Below are 17,872 nucleotides of genomic sequence, written 5' to 3' on the forward strand. Positions count from 1 at the left end.
TGTTCGGCTGTCATTCCATGAAATTCCAGGTGCCGCTGGTGTTCGGTAGAGGTGGCTTGCAGTAATTAGGCGGTATAATTGGTCTTCTAATACATCTTCCAACTACACTAGAATATGCAGCCGCCGTTTACGACGTGAAGATTTCATAGAATATAAGAAACGGCGGTTTAAGAAAGATGCAGTAGCGTCACTCTTTGCAGACCACCCTTGACGTTCGCAGCCCAAGGTAACAATTGAACCAGGCATGGCAAGTATCCTTAAACGTGACCGTGTTGCATCCGAACAGTCAATGAATGCATGTAGTACCAGTAGCAACGCTGCCTTGCGATTGCCGCCATGTGCATGCAGCGCTGACATTAGGTCCTGAAGCTGAAGAATAGGAGCCCATCGACACCACGTGCTATCGGTGAAACAACCGACAATCATTATGTACAGTGTCAATAAATGAGTGCAAAGGCTGAGCAGGCTGCCCCATGCGACAAAAGTGTCCAGGTCGACAGCCATTCGGCCTCTATTCTTTGCTCACTACAGAAAAGGGCAAATGGAAGAGAAAAAGATACCTCAGGAGCCAGATACTGAGGCTACAATAATCGGTCGACAAATACAAGCACGAGCTCAAGCAAATGACAACAGGCCGTGCCATTTTTCACGCCTTTCACATTGACTCAAGTTGAGAGTCGGCACTACGAGTTCATACTTGAACGGCAGCGTCTGTTCACACACATCGGTCAGTGCTGCAGGAAGCGCGCGGCATATGTAACTGTTTTTGTTTGTTTTTCGTACCACCACAATTTAACTGGTTTAAGCTCTGAAATGACGGAATCACTTGGCATAGTTCCTCTTTTTCTGGCACCAGCTGTTGCTTTCTCCCGGTGGCAACAAATGTAATTCTCAAAAGCTTTACGAAGAGAACGGGCGATCACGTATATCCCTGGAAGCAGTCTAGTGACATTTCATGGTACAGTAGAACCCCGCTGATACGTTTTTGAAGGGACCGTAGGAAATAAACGTAAGAGACGGGAAACGTAAGAGCCGAAAAACAGGAAAAACGGCAAAATATTTAGTGGTACAGAATTTTATTTCAATTCTTACGAGCAGCACGAAAATCTGCGCGCTCAGCCGCGATCTACTCGATGGATAGAAACGCGGAGCTTAGGACGGCCTCATCCACAGAAATGTAATCAACGTATGTGATTTTTTTAACACCAACAGCTGTAGGTATGAGAGAACTAAGCACACGCAATCACGACCGGCGCGGCGAGTCCGACCGCGAACCGCACGCACGACCATGCGAGCTCCAACCAGCTCGAACTCCTCCCGTTCTCCGACAAATAACGATGATGATGAGTCTATGCCAACGCGATGGCAGAAGTGAATGCCAATCTCGAAGGCCTTGCTTTCGCAAGCAATTACGTCATACACGCCATGTTTGTGCAATACAAATCTCAAAGGCTATGCTTTTGTTAATAGTAAATGCCAATCTCGAAGGCCTTGCTTTCGCGAGCAGTTACGTCATAGACGCCATCTTTGCAATTTGAATCTCGAAGGCCATGCTTTTGTTTGCATCAGTTGAAAGATTCTGTTGCTTGCGCCTCTCATGCGGCTAATATTACGGTCAAACGAGGCCAAGCTGCGTGAAAATGCACCATGGCCGCTCTCTTTGGTAGTCACTCGGTCGGCTCCGAGCGCACTTCGCGACGTATCATACGGGAACGGTCCGACAGTTACGACGTAACAGCGGGGTTCCCAATACATTGTATTCTATGGGAGCTATGCCGGGACCGGCGGAAAACGGCGTAACAGCCGGGAAAACGCAGCAGTGAGGAACGTAACAGCGGGGTTCTACTGTATTTAGCGCATGAACTCCAGGCTTGCGTATAGTGTGCTACACCAGTAGACGGTAGCACGCATCGAGGAACTTTAAGTGCCCAAGCTTTCAATATTAGCTCTTGGCAAATTCTGCTTTCGAAAATAGACTTTCAGACAGCCAAGAACAGACGCTCAGTCAAGTGAACGTAACTGTGACGAAACAACTTTCCGCGCATCACTGGCATGCACTCTCTGGCATCGGGCTAGCAGACACGCGAGTGTCTCGATCAAATAGCCGCGAAAGACACATGCATTCGAAATGGGCTGGTTGCCCAGAATGACAATTACAAGTTTTCATTATACTTTAAACAACGCGAATACACCATAAACTGAACCATATAGCAGCTTCGAATGCAGCCACGGCATTTGTTTCCGCAAGCGACGACGGGTCTACTATGGTGGCGGCGCCCAGCGGCTAAAAGCCGCACTAATGCCAACAGTCTGTTCCCATTGCACTCCGCTCCTTCGCCCAGGCACAGAAAAATAGAGGAGGCGCTGGACTACATCATACAGGAAGCTAAGAACAAACGCAAGGTCCCAGTCACCATTGCCGATGTTGAAGAAATTTACTGTAGGCGCAGGTATTAGATCCAGAACAATGAGCTCCAAGTTAGCTTTGTAAAAAATTTTGTTTCCCTAAAAAAAGATATAATAAATTTTAGCTGCAAAAACACAGTTTAACGCCAATTTCACGATTTCTAAACTTTGAGTGCACCTACAGTGATGTGACCGACCAAAACTACTTTGGCGCAGCACCTAGAGCACCTTAGGGCAGCACATCAGCTTCAAGTCTGGAGTAGTTTTATCATGTAATGATGTTTAACGAAGCAAATATATCTACATGTCATTTGTATATGTCGTCCTAAAAGGAGAAATCCTGCCGACAGCTCTTCAATAATGCTTTAAAGATGCCATGCCTAAAAGAAGCCGGCTATCCAGATCACGTATTGGTCTCAGCAGCAGAACAGCATCGAGAAAATTCGTGCACGATCGAGCAAATCTGACACCAAGACCACGTTGCACCAGATTACAACACAGCCGTAATCCCCTATATCTATAAACTGTTTCATAACATCCAAAATGTGGCCCTACAGGAAAATATCATTCATGGTGGTATTTTCAGTGCCCCATAAGCTAGGGAGCCTCTGCTTGAAAAATCTTTCTGGATCAGAAAAAACAGAGCGTGGAATCAAGCACAAGCAGAAATTCATAGAGTGCAAGGCATTCCGTCATCTATCGCAGCCTGCTGTCCTGTGGGAAGTACCACGTTGGACAAATTAGCAGACGTGGCTAAGAGAGCACAAGAACGAGACTGACTCCCGTATGCTCAAACAAGCCTCGACTCGAAGTTTGTCCTTCACTTGACGGAGTTGAGCACAGCGCCACTGCTCGACTGAAAATGACGCCGCACTTCTCAAGAATTGATGCAGGTTATCACTGATATGCAGCGACTTGTTCTGCCTAGAGACATTCTAGAATACAGGGGTAAGAAACTGCCACCTGACGGTTTCCTCGCCCTCCACACTCAGTCGTGTGATTCTCGGCCAAACTTTAACAGAACTATCATTCTGGGTCGTCGTAAGGTCAAGATTGCCCTCCTCATTGTAGAAGCTGAACCTATCAATGCTCTTGGTGATATCTGCGTTAGCTGGCCATTCATATCATGGTCAACTAAAGATGGAGTTTTCCTGCATAGACGCTGAAAATCTGTTACTGCTTGGTTATTGCGTGTTATGCTGTTTTATAGGTGACTCTCTTGTGCATGTCTCTTGTTACCACCCCGCGATCTGTGCCCACTGTTGCGTTTGTGGTGTATATAGGGTGTTTGGGTCTGAAGGAATTGAGATGGTAGCTACTAGTAGCGCTGTGGGTGCCTTCGCATGTCTTGTGTTGAGTTCGGCTGCAACCATTTGCTTCTGGTGATCTACTAACAAGCCCACTTTTCAACTGGTGTAGCACAAATGGTGGTTAGGCATGAACATTATTGTAAGCTCAATCAAGAGCTAAGCGGCAACATGCTCACCATTATCTCAATCATCTTGTTCAGTCACACCAAGCCAGTGATGGAAGCGACATTTTGATTTTTGGAGCAAAAAAATTGCTAGTTTGGAGCGGCTACTGGTGTTTTTGAAGCAGATGGCAAAGCATTCCAAATGACTCCTGGAGTTTAAAGGGGCCCTGACACAAAATTTCACGGTCGAGATAGCCTGTGGGATCAATTCCGTGAACATGCGTATGTCATCTGCAAAATACCAACAGCGAATATAGCTTGGAAGTTATTTAAATGAATTTGGAAGTTTGCGTGAGCGATCGACATCCTCGCGCTACTGACACCCTCAAAGGGGACCCTTGGGGACCCCCTGCTTCCCTCACGCGACCACGCTGCAACATGTTGTGACGTCGTCATAGCCTCTATGTATTTTTGCCGCGTTTTCTCCAGCAGCCTACTTCTTGGCGGCTGCTCGCAAACCGTGCGGAAGTGCGTCACAGTTCTGTGTGCTGACATGTCGAGCGCTGCACGCGCTAGGTGGTGATAGTTGCACCCGGAGGCTTGTCGTTTTTGAAACCGAAACCGACACTGGTCAGTAATGAGGAGCATGTAATTAATTATCTGTCGCGTTCTGCAGCATACAATGTGCTGTCTTATGACTAGCAGGGCCCCAGCAACACATTTCAGCAAGAAAACACGAGGCCAAAATTCTTGTGTCAGTACCCCTTTAAAGCATCATTTAAGTATCTCATAATTATTAACATTTATTATTAAACATATTGCAATATAATAATCACTTCAAATTGCAAGAAACAAATAACTTAAGCAGATGAATGGACACAAAGGTGAGCAACATGTACTTGTGGCAGAAATGATATAAAAGCGATAAAGCTGAGCACCAAATTACAAACGTAGCCATAATCACATGTAACTATTGCCAAAGCAGCAGTTGATAATCTGTACAAGTACAATATGTTATTGTCATATTTTAAGCAGAATAGCCAGCACTGAAAACTTCAAAAATAAAATAAGCTACACACTTAAAATGCCAGTTCTTGTGGGATAAATGAGGTCAAAGATAACAGAGCAGCAAATCTAATCAGTCACACATAAAAGCTTGTCAGGTAGAAATACGCAGGTAAATCAGATATATATCTACAATGCCAGTACATGCAGCATTGTCAATATGCTAGTATACAGCTTGATTTTGTTTCAGTTTCGGCTCGCTGGATGGCCACATGGTTGAAGTTCATTGTTTCCCAGCGCCATTTAGGAGCAGGTTCGGAGCAGCATTTCTCTTTTGGAGCAATTGGAGCAGCACTTCCATCACTGCCAGGGCTATTCAACAACACAGCTGTCTCCTCTCTGGTCCAGTGACCACTAAGAATTACAACGTTAATGCAAGTACGTATTTCGAACGCCTGCAATATACACATTTCTTTCTCTTCGAAACGTCGTGAAAATGACGTCTTGGCATGCATATGCAATTTTAGAGTGTTGTATAAAAAATTATTTGTTAATGCCAAATCTAGAACACCACTGCAGAGTAATGCACACCCCGGTGGCTGAAGTCGTCCAGGCTTCACTTCTATCTCACCGTCGCTGAAACTTTGTGCAATAAGTTTCACCTACTGAGGAATGAACAAAATTTTAATTGGGAATAACTTCATATCATTTTGCTTAAAAGCTTAGTAAACAAGCGCCATGAATTTCAAGAACCAAGTCCACCCAAAGCAAATGTGAAGCCTGGGCTTTCCATGGTGGTTAAAGCCCCGCTCAAGGAGCCCTGCATACACTACACTCAGCGGCAACTTATCCTGGCAGTGGAGTGAAGGCTACAGAGGCGGGGCATCCGCACATTCGTGTTACTACGCAAGTAGTCTGGTAGCTCGCAGCATTCGTCGACAATTCAGGCTGATGGCACCTTACCCCAGCATTGCAGAGCTTGGTCTGTTTCTACAGCCACTTTCTCTCACATTTCAAGCATATCTTTCTCGGAGAACGAGTTCGCGGCTGCGAAACCCGGACACGCTTGTGACCGATTCTGCAGGGAGCTGCTGCGCTGTGGCAGTAGCGTTACGAAACTCGATCACCGCAGCGCCGCCCATAGAGCGTACGTTTTCTGCACATAGCACTGGCGTTGTTGCAAGTGTTTATTAAATTATTCTTTCGTGACGACGTGACAATCAGCAGACCCCGGCCATTTCGGCCAATGGTGAGTTCGGATTTTGATGCCTACGGGGAGTTTCGCAACTCGTATGACTGAAGAACTCTGGGTCCAGCCAGCATGAGGGATGCCATGTTTACTGTAAGAACGGGCTTGCGGAAATCGTGGTGCTGTCAAAGAAATAAAGTTTACAATAATTTATTACCACAACGGCTTCTCATACCTCTTATTTTTACAATGAAGGAAGCTTTATTTAATCGAGCTAGGTAACTGTGAAAATTGGAAAATAATAATAGGCACGACTTCTCGATGCGCTTCTGTAGCTTCCACAGTACTGCCAAGAAATGTTGTGGCCGAGTGCAGTGCCTCAAGGTTTCATCACGCGTGATCAAGGTCATGAGACGCTTCGCTAACTTCTTCCCATCCCTCCGCACTGGGGCGAGAGAAGAAAAATAGGTCATTCGATGACTACACGGACAAGTGCACCTCTTTGAGAGATCAGCCAGTAAAAGTACTGAGCAAGAAATGCAGGCTCAGTCAACATAATTTTACGGAAACAGTACCGAGTGAGATGTCTATGAATCCCTGGAGAATCAACCACAATGCGAGCACATGGCCACTACGCGATCGACAGCAGCCCAACATGCATCCATTCCTTAATGGTCGCCCACTGGGCACGAATATTTTCCGCTTTCGAGCGCGGTGCACCCTTTGGCAGCCGTGCTTGTGTTTCTAGAGCAGGCTATCTGTTATCAGCCACTATCTTTCTCAGGAAGCTTTGATTGTGCTATCAAGTGTGCCGCTCATTCCGCAGATAAGTGCTTTGCGTGAAGACAACCAACCAAAGACGAGCTGCGCGTGGCAGTAGAAAATTTGATATACCAGTGAATAAGAAGACCCGTTTCCGGCCCAGCGCTGCGGTCAACAGTAGATGGCAGGCAGTTGCATGGTCCGTAAACTTTTGTGGTTGGCTGTACATCTTGATGTGACAAGATCTACAACATAAAACTATTTCATTTTGTTTTAAGTGCACAGCAGCGCTGATGTCCCACAGCCAAATTGGGATCAAAATAAATTACTTTCGATACTGCTTGACCATTACCGGCGATTTCATTTTCACTTAAATTCACGCCTGCCAAACAATGTCACAAAACCTTTAGAACTTGTTCCCTCGCTCTTAGTCAAGATAGCTCGTCTTTCGGTCTTACACTTCATTTTAAAAAACTTGAGAAAGATATGTACAAAGTGGGCTAACATGGCGAAAGTTATGCAGTTACGTGAGTGCTGTGTTGAAAGAAAACTGTTTCAGTCGGTGTGGTGCCGACCCTGAAAGCTTCGACTGTGCAAACACGTCTATGGTAATATCCAGCACAGTCATGGGGAGGAGCACAGGTGATATGCTGTATGGCGCAACTGGAGCTACATATGCGGTTTGTCATTATCAAGTGCACTGGAATCCTGTTTAGTTCAACGACTGTTCGATCGCTGCGCTGCTACGATGCTGGCACAGCGTTTAAAGATTCGTGCGACTGCGCTTTTGCTGCTAGTGGATCACATGGTTTTATTGCGAAAGCTGGCCATCTTAACCAATGTCGACCAAGTCATTCCATGTTTCGAATTTTTGGCTCGAAAGCGTAACACCGGCGTTTAAAGAGGCCTCGAGTGCCGGCGGCAACGCCGCCCAGACGCCAACTTTGTAAAGCACAATCATCCGCCGCAAGCTCACACTGCAATTACCACTGTAGTCGCCGATATATACACATATACACTTTTTTCTCCGCCGATAACGAGGCGCTGTTACAAAGCGCGAAAGAATCGCAAACTAGGCCTAGTCGCATGGGCGGCTGAACCTTCTCGAACAGGTGGAGCCACGATACCCGCGCCGTTCTTTTTTGCGACATAAAAGCGGCAACAGCCTCGCCGTCAATAGCTCGGAATCACAACTCATAAGTAAGGTTTTGTCCATTCATACTTACGGTGTGGTTGCGGCTTCGCCTGTCATATTTCACACGGGCCGATGCTGACTAACCAATTGCCTCCCTCGCGGGTCCTCCTCACTACGCAGCAGCACCGCACAAAACTAAAAAATAAAGCAGTATTACATTGCGAGTTGCTCAAAAAAGTTTCAAATATATAAAATCTTTTTTTCTAGTTTTTATTTGACCTTAAAATTTTTTTGTCACAAACTATTCTTAAAAAAAAGTGTTGTGCGGAGCTGCATTAAGCAGACGCTCTCCTTGACTAGTCACAATAGCACCTGCTGAGGTGAAAATGCTCTAGATTCAAATCTCATGACAGCACAGGCTGTTCGGGGAGTTATGAGCTCATTCAGGGACGCGTTCTGGGTGAGTATGCGTTCGATCATATTGTTAGCTCGCTGAATGGCGAAAGTCCTTGTGTTATCGAAAGCGCTGTCGTCGGTCCGCTCCAGTTAAATGCACCTGCTTATGTGTCGTGCTGTCTTTGAATTGACGCAACGCATGGGCGTGCTCTTAATTGCCGCGCGAAAGTCAACCGCCGTGGCATCCTTCGAGCAGTCGCGGTCACATCGATGCTCACTCGTCCAATTTCCGGTTTCGTTGTCCAACCAGGGCGAACAACGAGCGCGTTTCGAGTCGCTGCGCTCGTGACCTCGTGTCTGTGCTCGCTCGCACCGGATGCTTCCGAGTTTTTTGGACCGATGTGTGTGCCATTTGTGGCTGCCGTCATGTTGACTACAACCGCGTGCTTCGCTGTCAGCCGCATCTTTGGCGCATGCTAGGGATCTTGGCAGTTTTCTTTCTTTTTTTGCCAGTTTAAGAGCAGACAAAATATGAAGAGAAAAAAACCGGTCGTGCCCTCTCCCCCGCGCCACGCGTTTTGTTGGCGTGCGCCGTCAGGATCGCGTCGATTCATCTGGCAGCGGCGATCGGGGCCGATGTTTCGTGCTGCTTTTTCACGGATTCCGCGATGGCGCCATCTGCCGCCATTTGGGCACTGCTGCTGGGGTGAAAGGGACCGATCGACCGGACTCCCTGTTGGCGACATTTGGAAAGTATTTCCTGAGCAGAAAGCGCGCCAGGGCGAGAACCGCCAAGCCACCCAGGGCCAGTGACACTGGCCGAAAAGCAATCCACAATTTCCACAAATGATTTATTTACCCCGAATTACACATTTATTTATTGGAAAACCAAAACTCGGTCCCTGCCGGCGGCAAGTTGTCCTTTCGTCCACTTTACTTTCTTCACGTTTATATACCAAGTACTACACATCATTATTGTCTGTAAGTTCTCATTACTATTGTGTCTAACAAATAAAAACGCGCCTTTAAAAGTCGTCTTCTTCCCTTCACTCATAGCAAGGGTCTCGATCATTCTGGCACACTTGATGCCTTTAAATAAAATTCGGCAGATCCCACGTACCGTGGGAATCGATGTTATGCGAAGCATGCACGGGATGTTGACTGTGGCATAATTTTTCACATTGAGCGAAACGTTACGGAACGAGGTTAGAGAAATATGAAAGTTGTATACGCACACTCATATGTTGAAGAGTCGCACATGTATTATGTAACGAGTTGTTTACAGTTGCGTAACGATGCCAACAACAACATGGGTGTTACCAACACCAGACGCGGTAAGCTGATATGTAGTGCTTATATTTCTCAATAGTGGATAGCGCGAACCCGAACAGGACAAAGAAGGAACACAGATGCACAGGACAGGCGTTACTCGCAACTAAGCTTTATTCAGGAAAGTTTCCCTAGATATATACACATCCGAGTGGCACGCGCAGACGCACTGCACGTACGGTATACAGTCACAGTTGCAGTTATTACAGTTGTTATGCTTGCACTTGTCTGTTATGACGAAGAACGCACGCACGTTTCACGAAGCCGTGTGCATGTGTGGAAGGAATTATTGACAGTTCTTGAACAAGGTCATCATCACCGTGATCAGTGAGCACCAGCAGCTGGACTGGACTTGTTAATCGGATCCGTTCGTGATCGCGGTCACGAGGGGTCTAAGCGTAGTGAAGTGCGAGGTATAGTACAGCTGGTGGAAATCCTGGATGCCTCTTATGATGAAATGATCTATGATGCCTCCTGTCCTGGACGTGGCAGCGAGGTCTATTGATGCCATGTCCACATCCAAGCCGTCTGTCATGCAGTATAAGCATCAGGCGTTGTTGGATTTTGATAAATCAATGCTGAAGTCACCGGTAATCATGAGCGACATAGTCCTCTCGGCAGAGTTATTGTAGGAATCATTGGCCTCGGTTTCTGCGTAATCCACGTGGTCCATGTTGCGGACGACGTGGACGAGTGGACAGTAGTTAAGCATATTTCAGAGGTGTTCTGTCTTCAGCTTCCTCACTTTCCTTGCGTCCGCCGCGGTGGTGTAGCGGTTACAGTGCTCGGCTGCTTACACGAAGGTCGCGGGTTCGATCCCGGCCGCGACTGTCGCATTTCGATGAAGACAAAACGCTAGATGCCCGTGTACTGTGCGATCTCCGTACGCGTTGAAGAATACCCGATGGTCAAAATTTCCGGAGCCCTTCGCTACGGCGTCTCTCATAATCGTATCGTCATTTTGGGACATGAAACCCCTCCAATTATAATTATTATTTATTTCCTTGCGTGTCAATGTGTGTGTGTTCGCGTTTATTGTGTTGGTTGAGACTCTGTATCAAGTGTGGCACATACCCGCATAACATGAACTCAGGTATGCGGGTATGTGCCACACGGGGCTGAGAGAAAGGGTTTCATGACGTACGCGACAGGTATTTTGGGTTATTCATGTCATGACCAGTGAATCGTGTTCGTCATACACTGATCACCTGACATGCCAATTTTGGTATATTACAAGTTATGGAGATGACCAGGAGAGCTCCCAGACGTAGGCAGCTAGACAGACAGACAGACATATACGTAGATAGAAACGGCCAAAATGCCCGAGGTTCGCTAAGAAATGCTTCGCATTTAATATGCGAGGGATTATTGGGCAGCTGGCAGCTTGTAAAAAAATCACGTGCTACGACGCCAACAGGTAGAAAAAGAGTGCTCCACCACACTCGCCGCCATGGCTGCGATCGGCGCTGACTAACACTCCTAGAGTTAAATTCACATATATACCCCATAAAGTGGACGGGAGGATGACCGCCACCGTGCGCAGAAGGTCACAGGTTCGGTCCCTGCCGGTGGCAAGTTATCTTTTTATCCACTTTACTTTCTTCAAATTTATATTCTAAGTACTACGCATACCGTCCCCTATACTTTCCTTGGCATTATTGTCTGTAAGTTCTCATTAATATTGTGTCTAACAAATAAAAACGAGCCCTTAAAAGTCATCTTCTTTCCTTTACTCAAAAACAGTAATTTAAATGTCAAAGGTACTCTAAGAAAAAAATCGAGTACTATTTGGGGAGTATTCCTGGTCCACCTCGCGTACTTTCCTCGCATTATCGGCGTGACATAGCATTCTTGATAGGACAGTGGCAAGAGCCGGGTTTTCAAAAAAAAAAAAGGGAACGCAAGCAAGCCAGACGACAGTTATTGTTGTGTGGCAGAAATACTCCCCCGATACTAGATTTTTTCTCCGACTGTAGTGACTAATGTAATCGTGACCAAGCCAATGATCAGTCTTGTAGTTTCGTCAATGGAACAATAGTGGCAAGCAACCATGTGCAGCTAACCATGCCATCTCTACCTTTGTTTACATTGTTCATTGAAACATCGCCACGTTTGCCACCTTCTCTGCATGGCACATAGCCTTTTTTGAGCAAATGGGTTGCTCCTTTTGCATAGTTTATCTGAGGCTGTCTCCCCGAGCGCCCACCTTTTTCGGGCTGTGGGATGTCCTGTGCAGATGTGGCATAGCAGCAAACATTATTGGCCTGGCCTTCTGCAGCTGATGCAGCAAACCAGCCAATCAGCATGTCCAGCTTGTGCCAGGCACAAGAGATGGGCACAGGACTAATTGAGACAGTGTTGGACAAGGCACCTTTTTACCAGTTTTGAGTGCGAGGAATTAAAAGGCAACTCTCCTCAGTTTGTAAGATGCGAGATTTTCAGGGAAGTGAAATCGTACAGCAAGGATTGCAGAATCCTTGCCTGGAAGCTCGTGGGTAAGCACAAGTGGCAGTCAGATTCAAAGGAACCTTTGTCACACTTGACTGGTCCACATATTTATTTATTTATTTATTTACAGATTACCTACATCGCCATGTAGGGTAAGGGGGGAACATAAACATAGCCAGAACAAAGGAACGCTTGCGGAGATATATACACACATATAGAAATATTAATATATCAGGAGTAACATGAGCATGGATCACCAAATACAATTTCGAGACACGTAGTACATACATTTGTTATTGCAAGAACAATTTCACAACATGGAAAAAAATAAATCATTATCTGTTATATTTACTAAGTCATCTGTTAAACTGTCCCAATCTCTTATTGTTTTAGGAAAGAACGAGTAGAAAAAAGTGTTCGATCTGCATTTAAAGGTAGAAATCTTTTTGCTATTATCACAGCAAGTGGATGTGTAGTATGGTTCAACAAGATAGCTACGACGATTAATACCTGTGTTAGAGTTATAGATCTGGTGCAACAGCTTAAGCCGTAGTTTCTGTCTACGTACACGGAGCAGATTCCATCCCAAAGTGGCCTTCATTTGAGAAACACTGGCATAGGGGCTGTAATTATTTAAAACAAACCTTGCCGCTTGGTTCTGAAGTTTTTCAAGTCTATTTATAAGATAGTCTTGATGGAGATCCCATATTACGCATGCATAACCAAGTATGGATTTGACTTGCAAAAAAATATAAAGTTTCCTTGATTTCGCGCGTCGCCTGTTTGAAATTCCTGCGGATAAAGTGAAGCATCCTACTAGCTTTTACTATGGCCGTGTCAATATGTTTGTTCCATGTAAACGATCGTTAGGTTAGGTTAGGTTTTTATAAAAATTGCACGTGCTGGTACCGAGGGGAAGTTGGAGGAATGCCCTACAACTTCATGTATAGTCAAATTGGGTAAATCAAACTGTCCTTTATATCAGACTATTCTCAACCACTACAAACGTCGATGCATAGAAAAATTCACGGCTACATCACAAAATAATAGCTAGGAATACACTGGGCAGTGTGGCACAACCCAAGAAGTTGGCTAAGGAAGGGTACTGTGATTAGGAGGGCGCCGCGCAGAGTGCTTTCTCCCACAATTCCTTGCTGCCATGTGAGGTCACCATTTGCTTCTCCATGCCCTTTGTTTACCAATGGCCACCGTAAAACAGAAGGACCTCTCCACTAGGCTGGCGATAATCAACATAGAGAAAAGACGCTGCGTACAGCATTCCAAAAAGCACGCTCAGTATGATACTGAAAAACAAGGCCAACATTAGGGCAGACCAGAGGTTTCCGGCACCTGACGAGTGCGCACAGCCAAGATGTTTATATTGATGCCATATACAAACAGCGGGACTAAAAAAAGGCAGCCGATTGCCATGAAGCCATCTTTGCATTGTCACGAAGCAAACTTGCGAACCAAAATTCGCATTGAAGATTCGTTAAAAGTTCATGAAAAATATTGAATTATATGATATATCAAAGTCATTCCTGTTTTTTTGCTAATTTGATATACGCGGCGGGTTCGACTGTACCACCTTGCATTGCCTTGTAGGCATAGTCGTCCTTTCTAGGCAATTTTGCTTGTCAAGCTTCAAAAGCCTCGTTGCATTGCCTCCAGAGGTCCATGACCATATCACACCTCCCAAACCATCTTGCAGCCCCATGGACTTTTCGTGCACAGTGCGTTAGCTTCTCTCCATGATCGCATGTCTGGAGGCATTTGGAGGTGAAGATAACTCCCACGTCCACAAGACTTGTTCGCCACAGGGCAGGGCTGGAAGGAAGGTCGATCAGGGGCTGCAGGTCCTCGATCCATTCTGCGGCAAGGAAAAATATCCGCAAACACCAATGGGGCAGTGTCCACATGAGTGGCGATTCTTCTACCTGATGATTAAGCACAAGGTCTTTGTCGCAGTCGAGGGTACGGTGCTCCAATCCCGATGCATATAACTTGTAAAGTGCGCACGGATTGAAACCTGGCATAACATTATATCAGTGTTACTAAACCTTAAGGCAAAAGCATCGCCTGGCCCTGACAATATACCCAATCTTTTCCTTCGCCGATATGCTGAGGTGCTCGCTCCATATCTAGTAGTTATTTTTAACAAATCATTGACGACAGCTATCATTCCTGAGGACTGGAGGATGGCAAGAATTGTACCAGTGCTAAAGAAGGGCGACTCCGCATTGCTAACGAATTATAGACCGATATCTTTAACCGCATCTTGCTGTAAGCTCCTTGAACATATTATTGCTACTTATATTACGAAATTTCTCAGTGATAACAGGGTACTGTCTCCATTTCAGCATGGTTTTAGGAAAAGTCTTTCCACAGTAACTCAACTAACCACAGTCATCCATAATTTTCCCTCTATTCTAGATAAATCAGGCCAGGTAGACGTAATATTTTTAGTAGAGCTGTGCGAATAGCAAAATTTTGGGTGCGAAGCGAATTCGAATATTAAAGTGTGAGTGCGAATCAAATCGAATATTTTTCGAATATTTCTCGAATATTTCTAGAATATTTTTCGAATACTTCGAAGTGAAATTGCAGAAAAAAAAGTTAGAGAGGATTCCTAAGCATATTCTTATGAGATAGCAACATGAAAGTGTTTCTTTTCACTAGGTTGATGAAGGACTGGCGGGGTGGTGTTTCATAGTTGTTTGATCAAGAATGAGGCAATATAAAGGCCGAATTGTATTTATGTACATGATTTGGTGCAACCAAAGTGTTGCCGACAACACTTTACACGTGAGAGGCAAAGATGCCATTTGCTCAGCCTCTCCTCCTCTTTCAACTTCTGTGGAAGCCCAACTGATGTGGCAGACAAGGGTGTGCTCCCTTCAAGTCCGGAGTTCCAAATCTGCGTCGTAGACGTCGATATATAAGAACATCTGATATTTTGCGTGCTAAAAAACTTCGGCGTCCGATTTTTCGGACTTCCTGCCCAAATTTAAGGTCCAAAACAGCATTAATTGAGCCCCCACCTCTGCCACATCTTTCATCTCCATGTTGGAACCAGCGTTCTCTTGAGTTAATACATTTGCGACCGTAGCGGAGCTTGAAAGGCAGCTTTGCCACAATATGGGGGTGTGATGAGGTGAAGCATATTGAAAATCTGGGGACCACTTCCAATCGGACGTCGACTGTCTTTTGGCAAAGTTCGACCGTAACGGAGCTTGAAAGGCAGCTTTGCCGCATTACGAGAGTGTAATGAGGTGAAGCATATTGAAAATCTGAAGGGGTCCTTTTCAATCGGACCTTGACTGTATTTGTTTTTGGGAAGTTCGAATAGTAAAATTCTAGTACGAATCGAATAGCAAACACTATTCGAAAAATATTCGCACACCCCTAACTTTTAGATTTTAGAAAGGCTTTCGATCTTGTTTGCCATACAAAACTAATTTTAATGTTAAAAACCATAGGACTGAGTTCATCATTGCTTGGGTTTCCGCATACCTTACAAACTGCACACAGTTTGTAAGTATTGACAATCATTTTTCACGACATTTGCCTGTTACCTTGGGAGTCCCGCAAGGAAGCGTACTAGGCCCACTTTTGTTTCTCATATAAATCAACAACATTGTTCAGGTCATTAAGGAACCAGTTCAGATTAGACTTTTCGCAGATGATTGCTTGCTTTTTAATGAAATTAAATGTCCGGATGATCAAGCCTTGCTGTATACTAGTCTACAAAACATACATATGTGGTGTCAAGAGTGGGAAATGCAACTTAACGCTGACAAAACGGTTTTCATGAATATGAGTAGAAAGAAAAACATTTTACCTTTTCCGTATAGTCTCCCTTCAGAACAGCTAATGAAGGTTCCTCTCTACAAATACCTCGGCGTCACAATAACTAGTACACTCAGTTGGAACACCCATATTTCGAACATTTGCACATCCGCCTTCCGTAAGCTATGCTTTTTGCGACATAAGTTAAAACACACACCACCTGATGTCAAACTACTCGCATATTCATCCATTATAAGGCCCAAGCTGGAATACGCATCCATTGTCTGGGACCCTCATACGAAAAAGAATGTCGATGCATTGGAGATGATCCAACGAAAATCAGTTAGATTTATTTATTCTAAATACCGCCAATCAGACTCTCCGACTCAACTAATGAATCTTTATGGCATAAAGTCATTGCAATTACAAAGAAAAATTGACAGAATAAAATTTCTGTTTCACTTGAAGAATCGTCAATTGCTACTTCCCCCTGAGCCCTACGTGACATCACTGGCGTCACGAACTACAAGGCATCAACATGAAGAATCACTAACCCCATACAGCACAAAAACTAACCTATTCAAGTTCTCATTCTTCCCGCGCACAATTAACGACTGGAACTCGCTGCCAATATCAGCAGTTCAAAGTATAAAAATAATTGAGAGTCTTCAGGATTGATGTTAGGTTATTTTACTTATGTTCCTTTTTTGTGTGAATATTGCTTTTTTTTTTCTTTTCCTTACACTTTTTGAGATATTAAAAGTGTTATTACTTTCGTGCTTTGCTGCACTAATTAGACACTGTCTTTCTTTTGTATTCAATGCACTGTATGTAAATGTGTCTATGTATTGCCTTTTCGAGTACACTTTTGCCCCTCATGCTAGGGCCCCAGTCGGGCCTGCAGTATCTTGTAAATAAATAAAGTAAACGAATAAATAAGACATCGTGTCGCTACAGATTTGGCAACTAAAGATGATGTCGGCTGTGGTATAAGTGTATGAGCCACCGATGAACAGAAGACGGTGGAGATGTGCACTCCTAAACTGTCACATTTCAATCTATCAGCATAGAGGGCACCACTAGTTCCGTTGTGACCAGTGTATTTCTTTAGTACAGCTGGCCTAGTAGGTCCGTCCATGTCTGTGGCATTCCCAAATCGTTAGAGCAGGAGGCACACTGCTGTCGCCCATGGCGGGAAGTATTTCGATAAGTTGTATGAGTGTGGCAAGGCTGTCCTCTGGCTACCTACTTGGTTCCGTTTTGCAACTTCGTGAGGACTCCCTCATGCTCTGGTATTCAGCTCTTCAAAAAACGCATTCTTCACCTCTCTTGCACAGGAGCCTGCTGCACAGCCAAAACTCCTGAACTGTGTCACCAGGGGCGTAGCCAAGGGGGAAAGGGGGGGGGGGGCTCACCCCCCTCCCCGCCCGCCGAAAATGTTCAATTTTGCTTGCGTATATATACACGCACACATACCAATGCACGCACGAACATACACAAAGTATGGTTGAATGCCCCCCCCCCAAAAAAAAAAAAAATCTGCCTACGCCTCGGTGTGTCACTGAAGCATTTCAAAACTAGGCATCTGCACGAATGCTGTCGATCCACTCAGCCATGTGGCCAGCTGTCAAATGCTGCTCCCCTCTGCTTTTGGCTATCATGTACCCATTGGTGCACATCTCGCTGAGCTCTTTCTGGAGGTAGGCCATTGTAGAGGAGGTTCTTCACTATTGAATTGATATCAGTAATAAATTTTTCATTAAATAACTCCCAGTTTCTCTGCGCCTGGATGAGTTGCTTTATTACCACACTCATTCCTTGCATTGTCTGGTAGTAAAACTACATTATCCGCATGCATCAGCCCATGGATCCTCCGTTATTACAGATGTAACGTAAATCATGCTCCCTACTGTTTTCAGTCATCTTTCTGTACTAAAGCCATGAACAGCGAAAGAGATGGGTTCCTTCCTTGTAGAGTCGTGCTACTTCTAGACAGGAA

General features: G+C 45.1%; 2 protein-coding genes across 3 annotated transcripts in view; one reads left to right on the top strand and one right to left on the bottom strand.

Annotated features, from left to right (window-relative positions):
- Positions 1-8,104, bottom strand: part of LOC119388302 (prostaglandin E synthase 3) — a 105,805-nt gene extending 97,701 nt beyond the window's left edge. Inside the window, exon 1 of the mRNA XM_037655998.2 lies at positions 8,003-8,104. Within this exon, the coding sequence (XP_037511926.1) occupies positions 8,003-8,028 (26 nt within the window). The 5' untranslated portion in view covers positions 8,029-8,104. The remainder of the gene's footprint in view (positions 1-8,002) is intronic.
- Positions 8,105-8,243: 139 nt separating this feature from the next.
- The window catches only part of LOC119388303 (nostrin), a 105,515-nt gene continuing 95,886 nt past the window's right edge, over positions 8,244-17,872 (top strand). Inside the window, exon 1 of one of the 2 annotated variants that reach the window (XM_037655999.2) lies at positions 8,244-8,371. In XM_037655999.2, coding sequence (XP_037511927.1) covers positions 8,318-8,371 — 54 coding nt within the window. In that variant the 5' untranslated portion in view covers positions 8,244-8,317. The remainder of the gene's footprint in view (positions 8,372-17,872) is intronic. The other variant, XM_037656003.2, reaches the window with a different exon arrangement.

The sequence above is a fragment of the Rhipicephalus sanguineus genome, chromosome 3 (assembly GCF_013339695.2).
Source record: "Rhipicephalus sanguineus isolate Rsan-2018 chromosome 3, BIME_Rsan_1.4, whole genome shotgun sequence".
Classification (NCBI taxonomy): domain Eukaryota; kingdom Metazoa; phylum Arthropoda; class Arachnida; order Ixodida; family Ixodidae; genus Rhipicephalus; species Rhipicephalus sanguineus.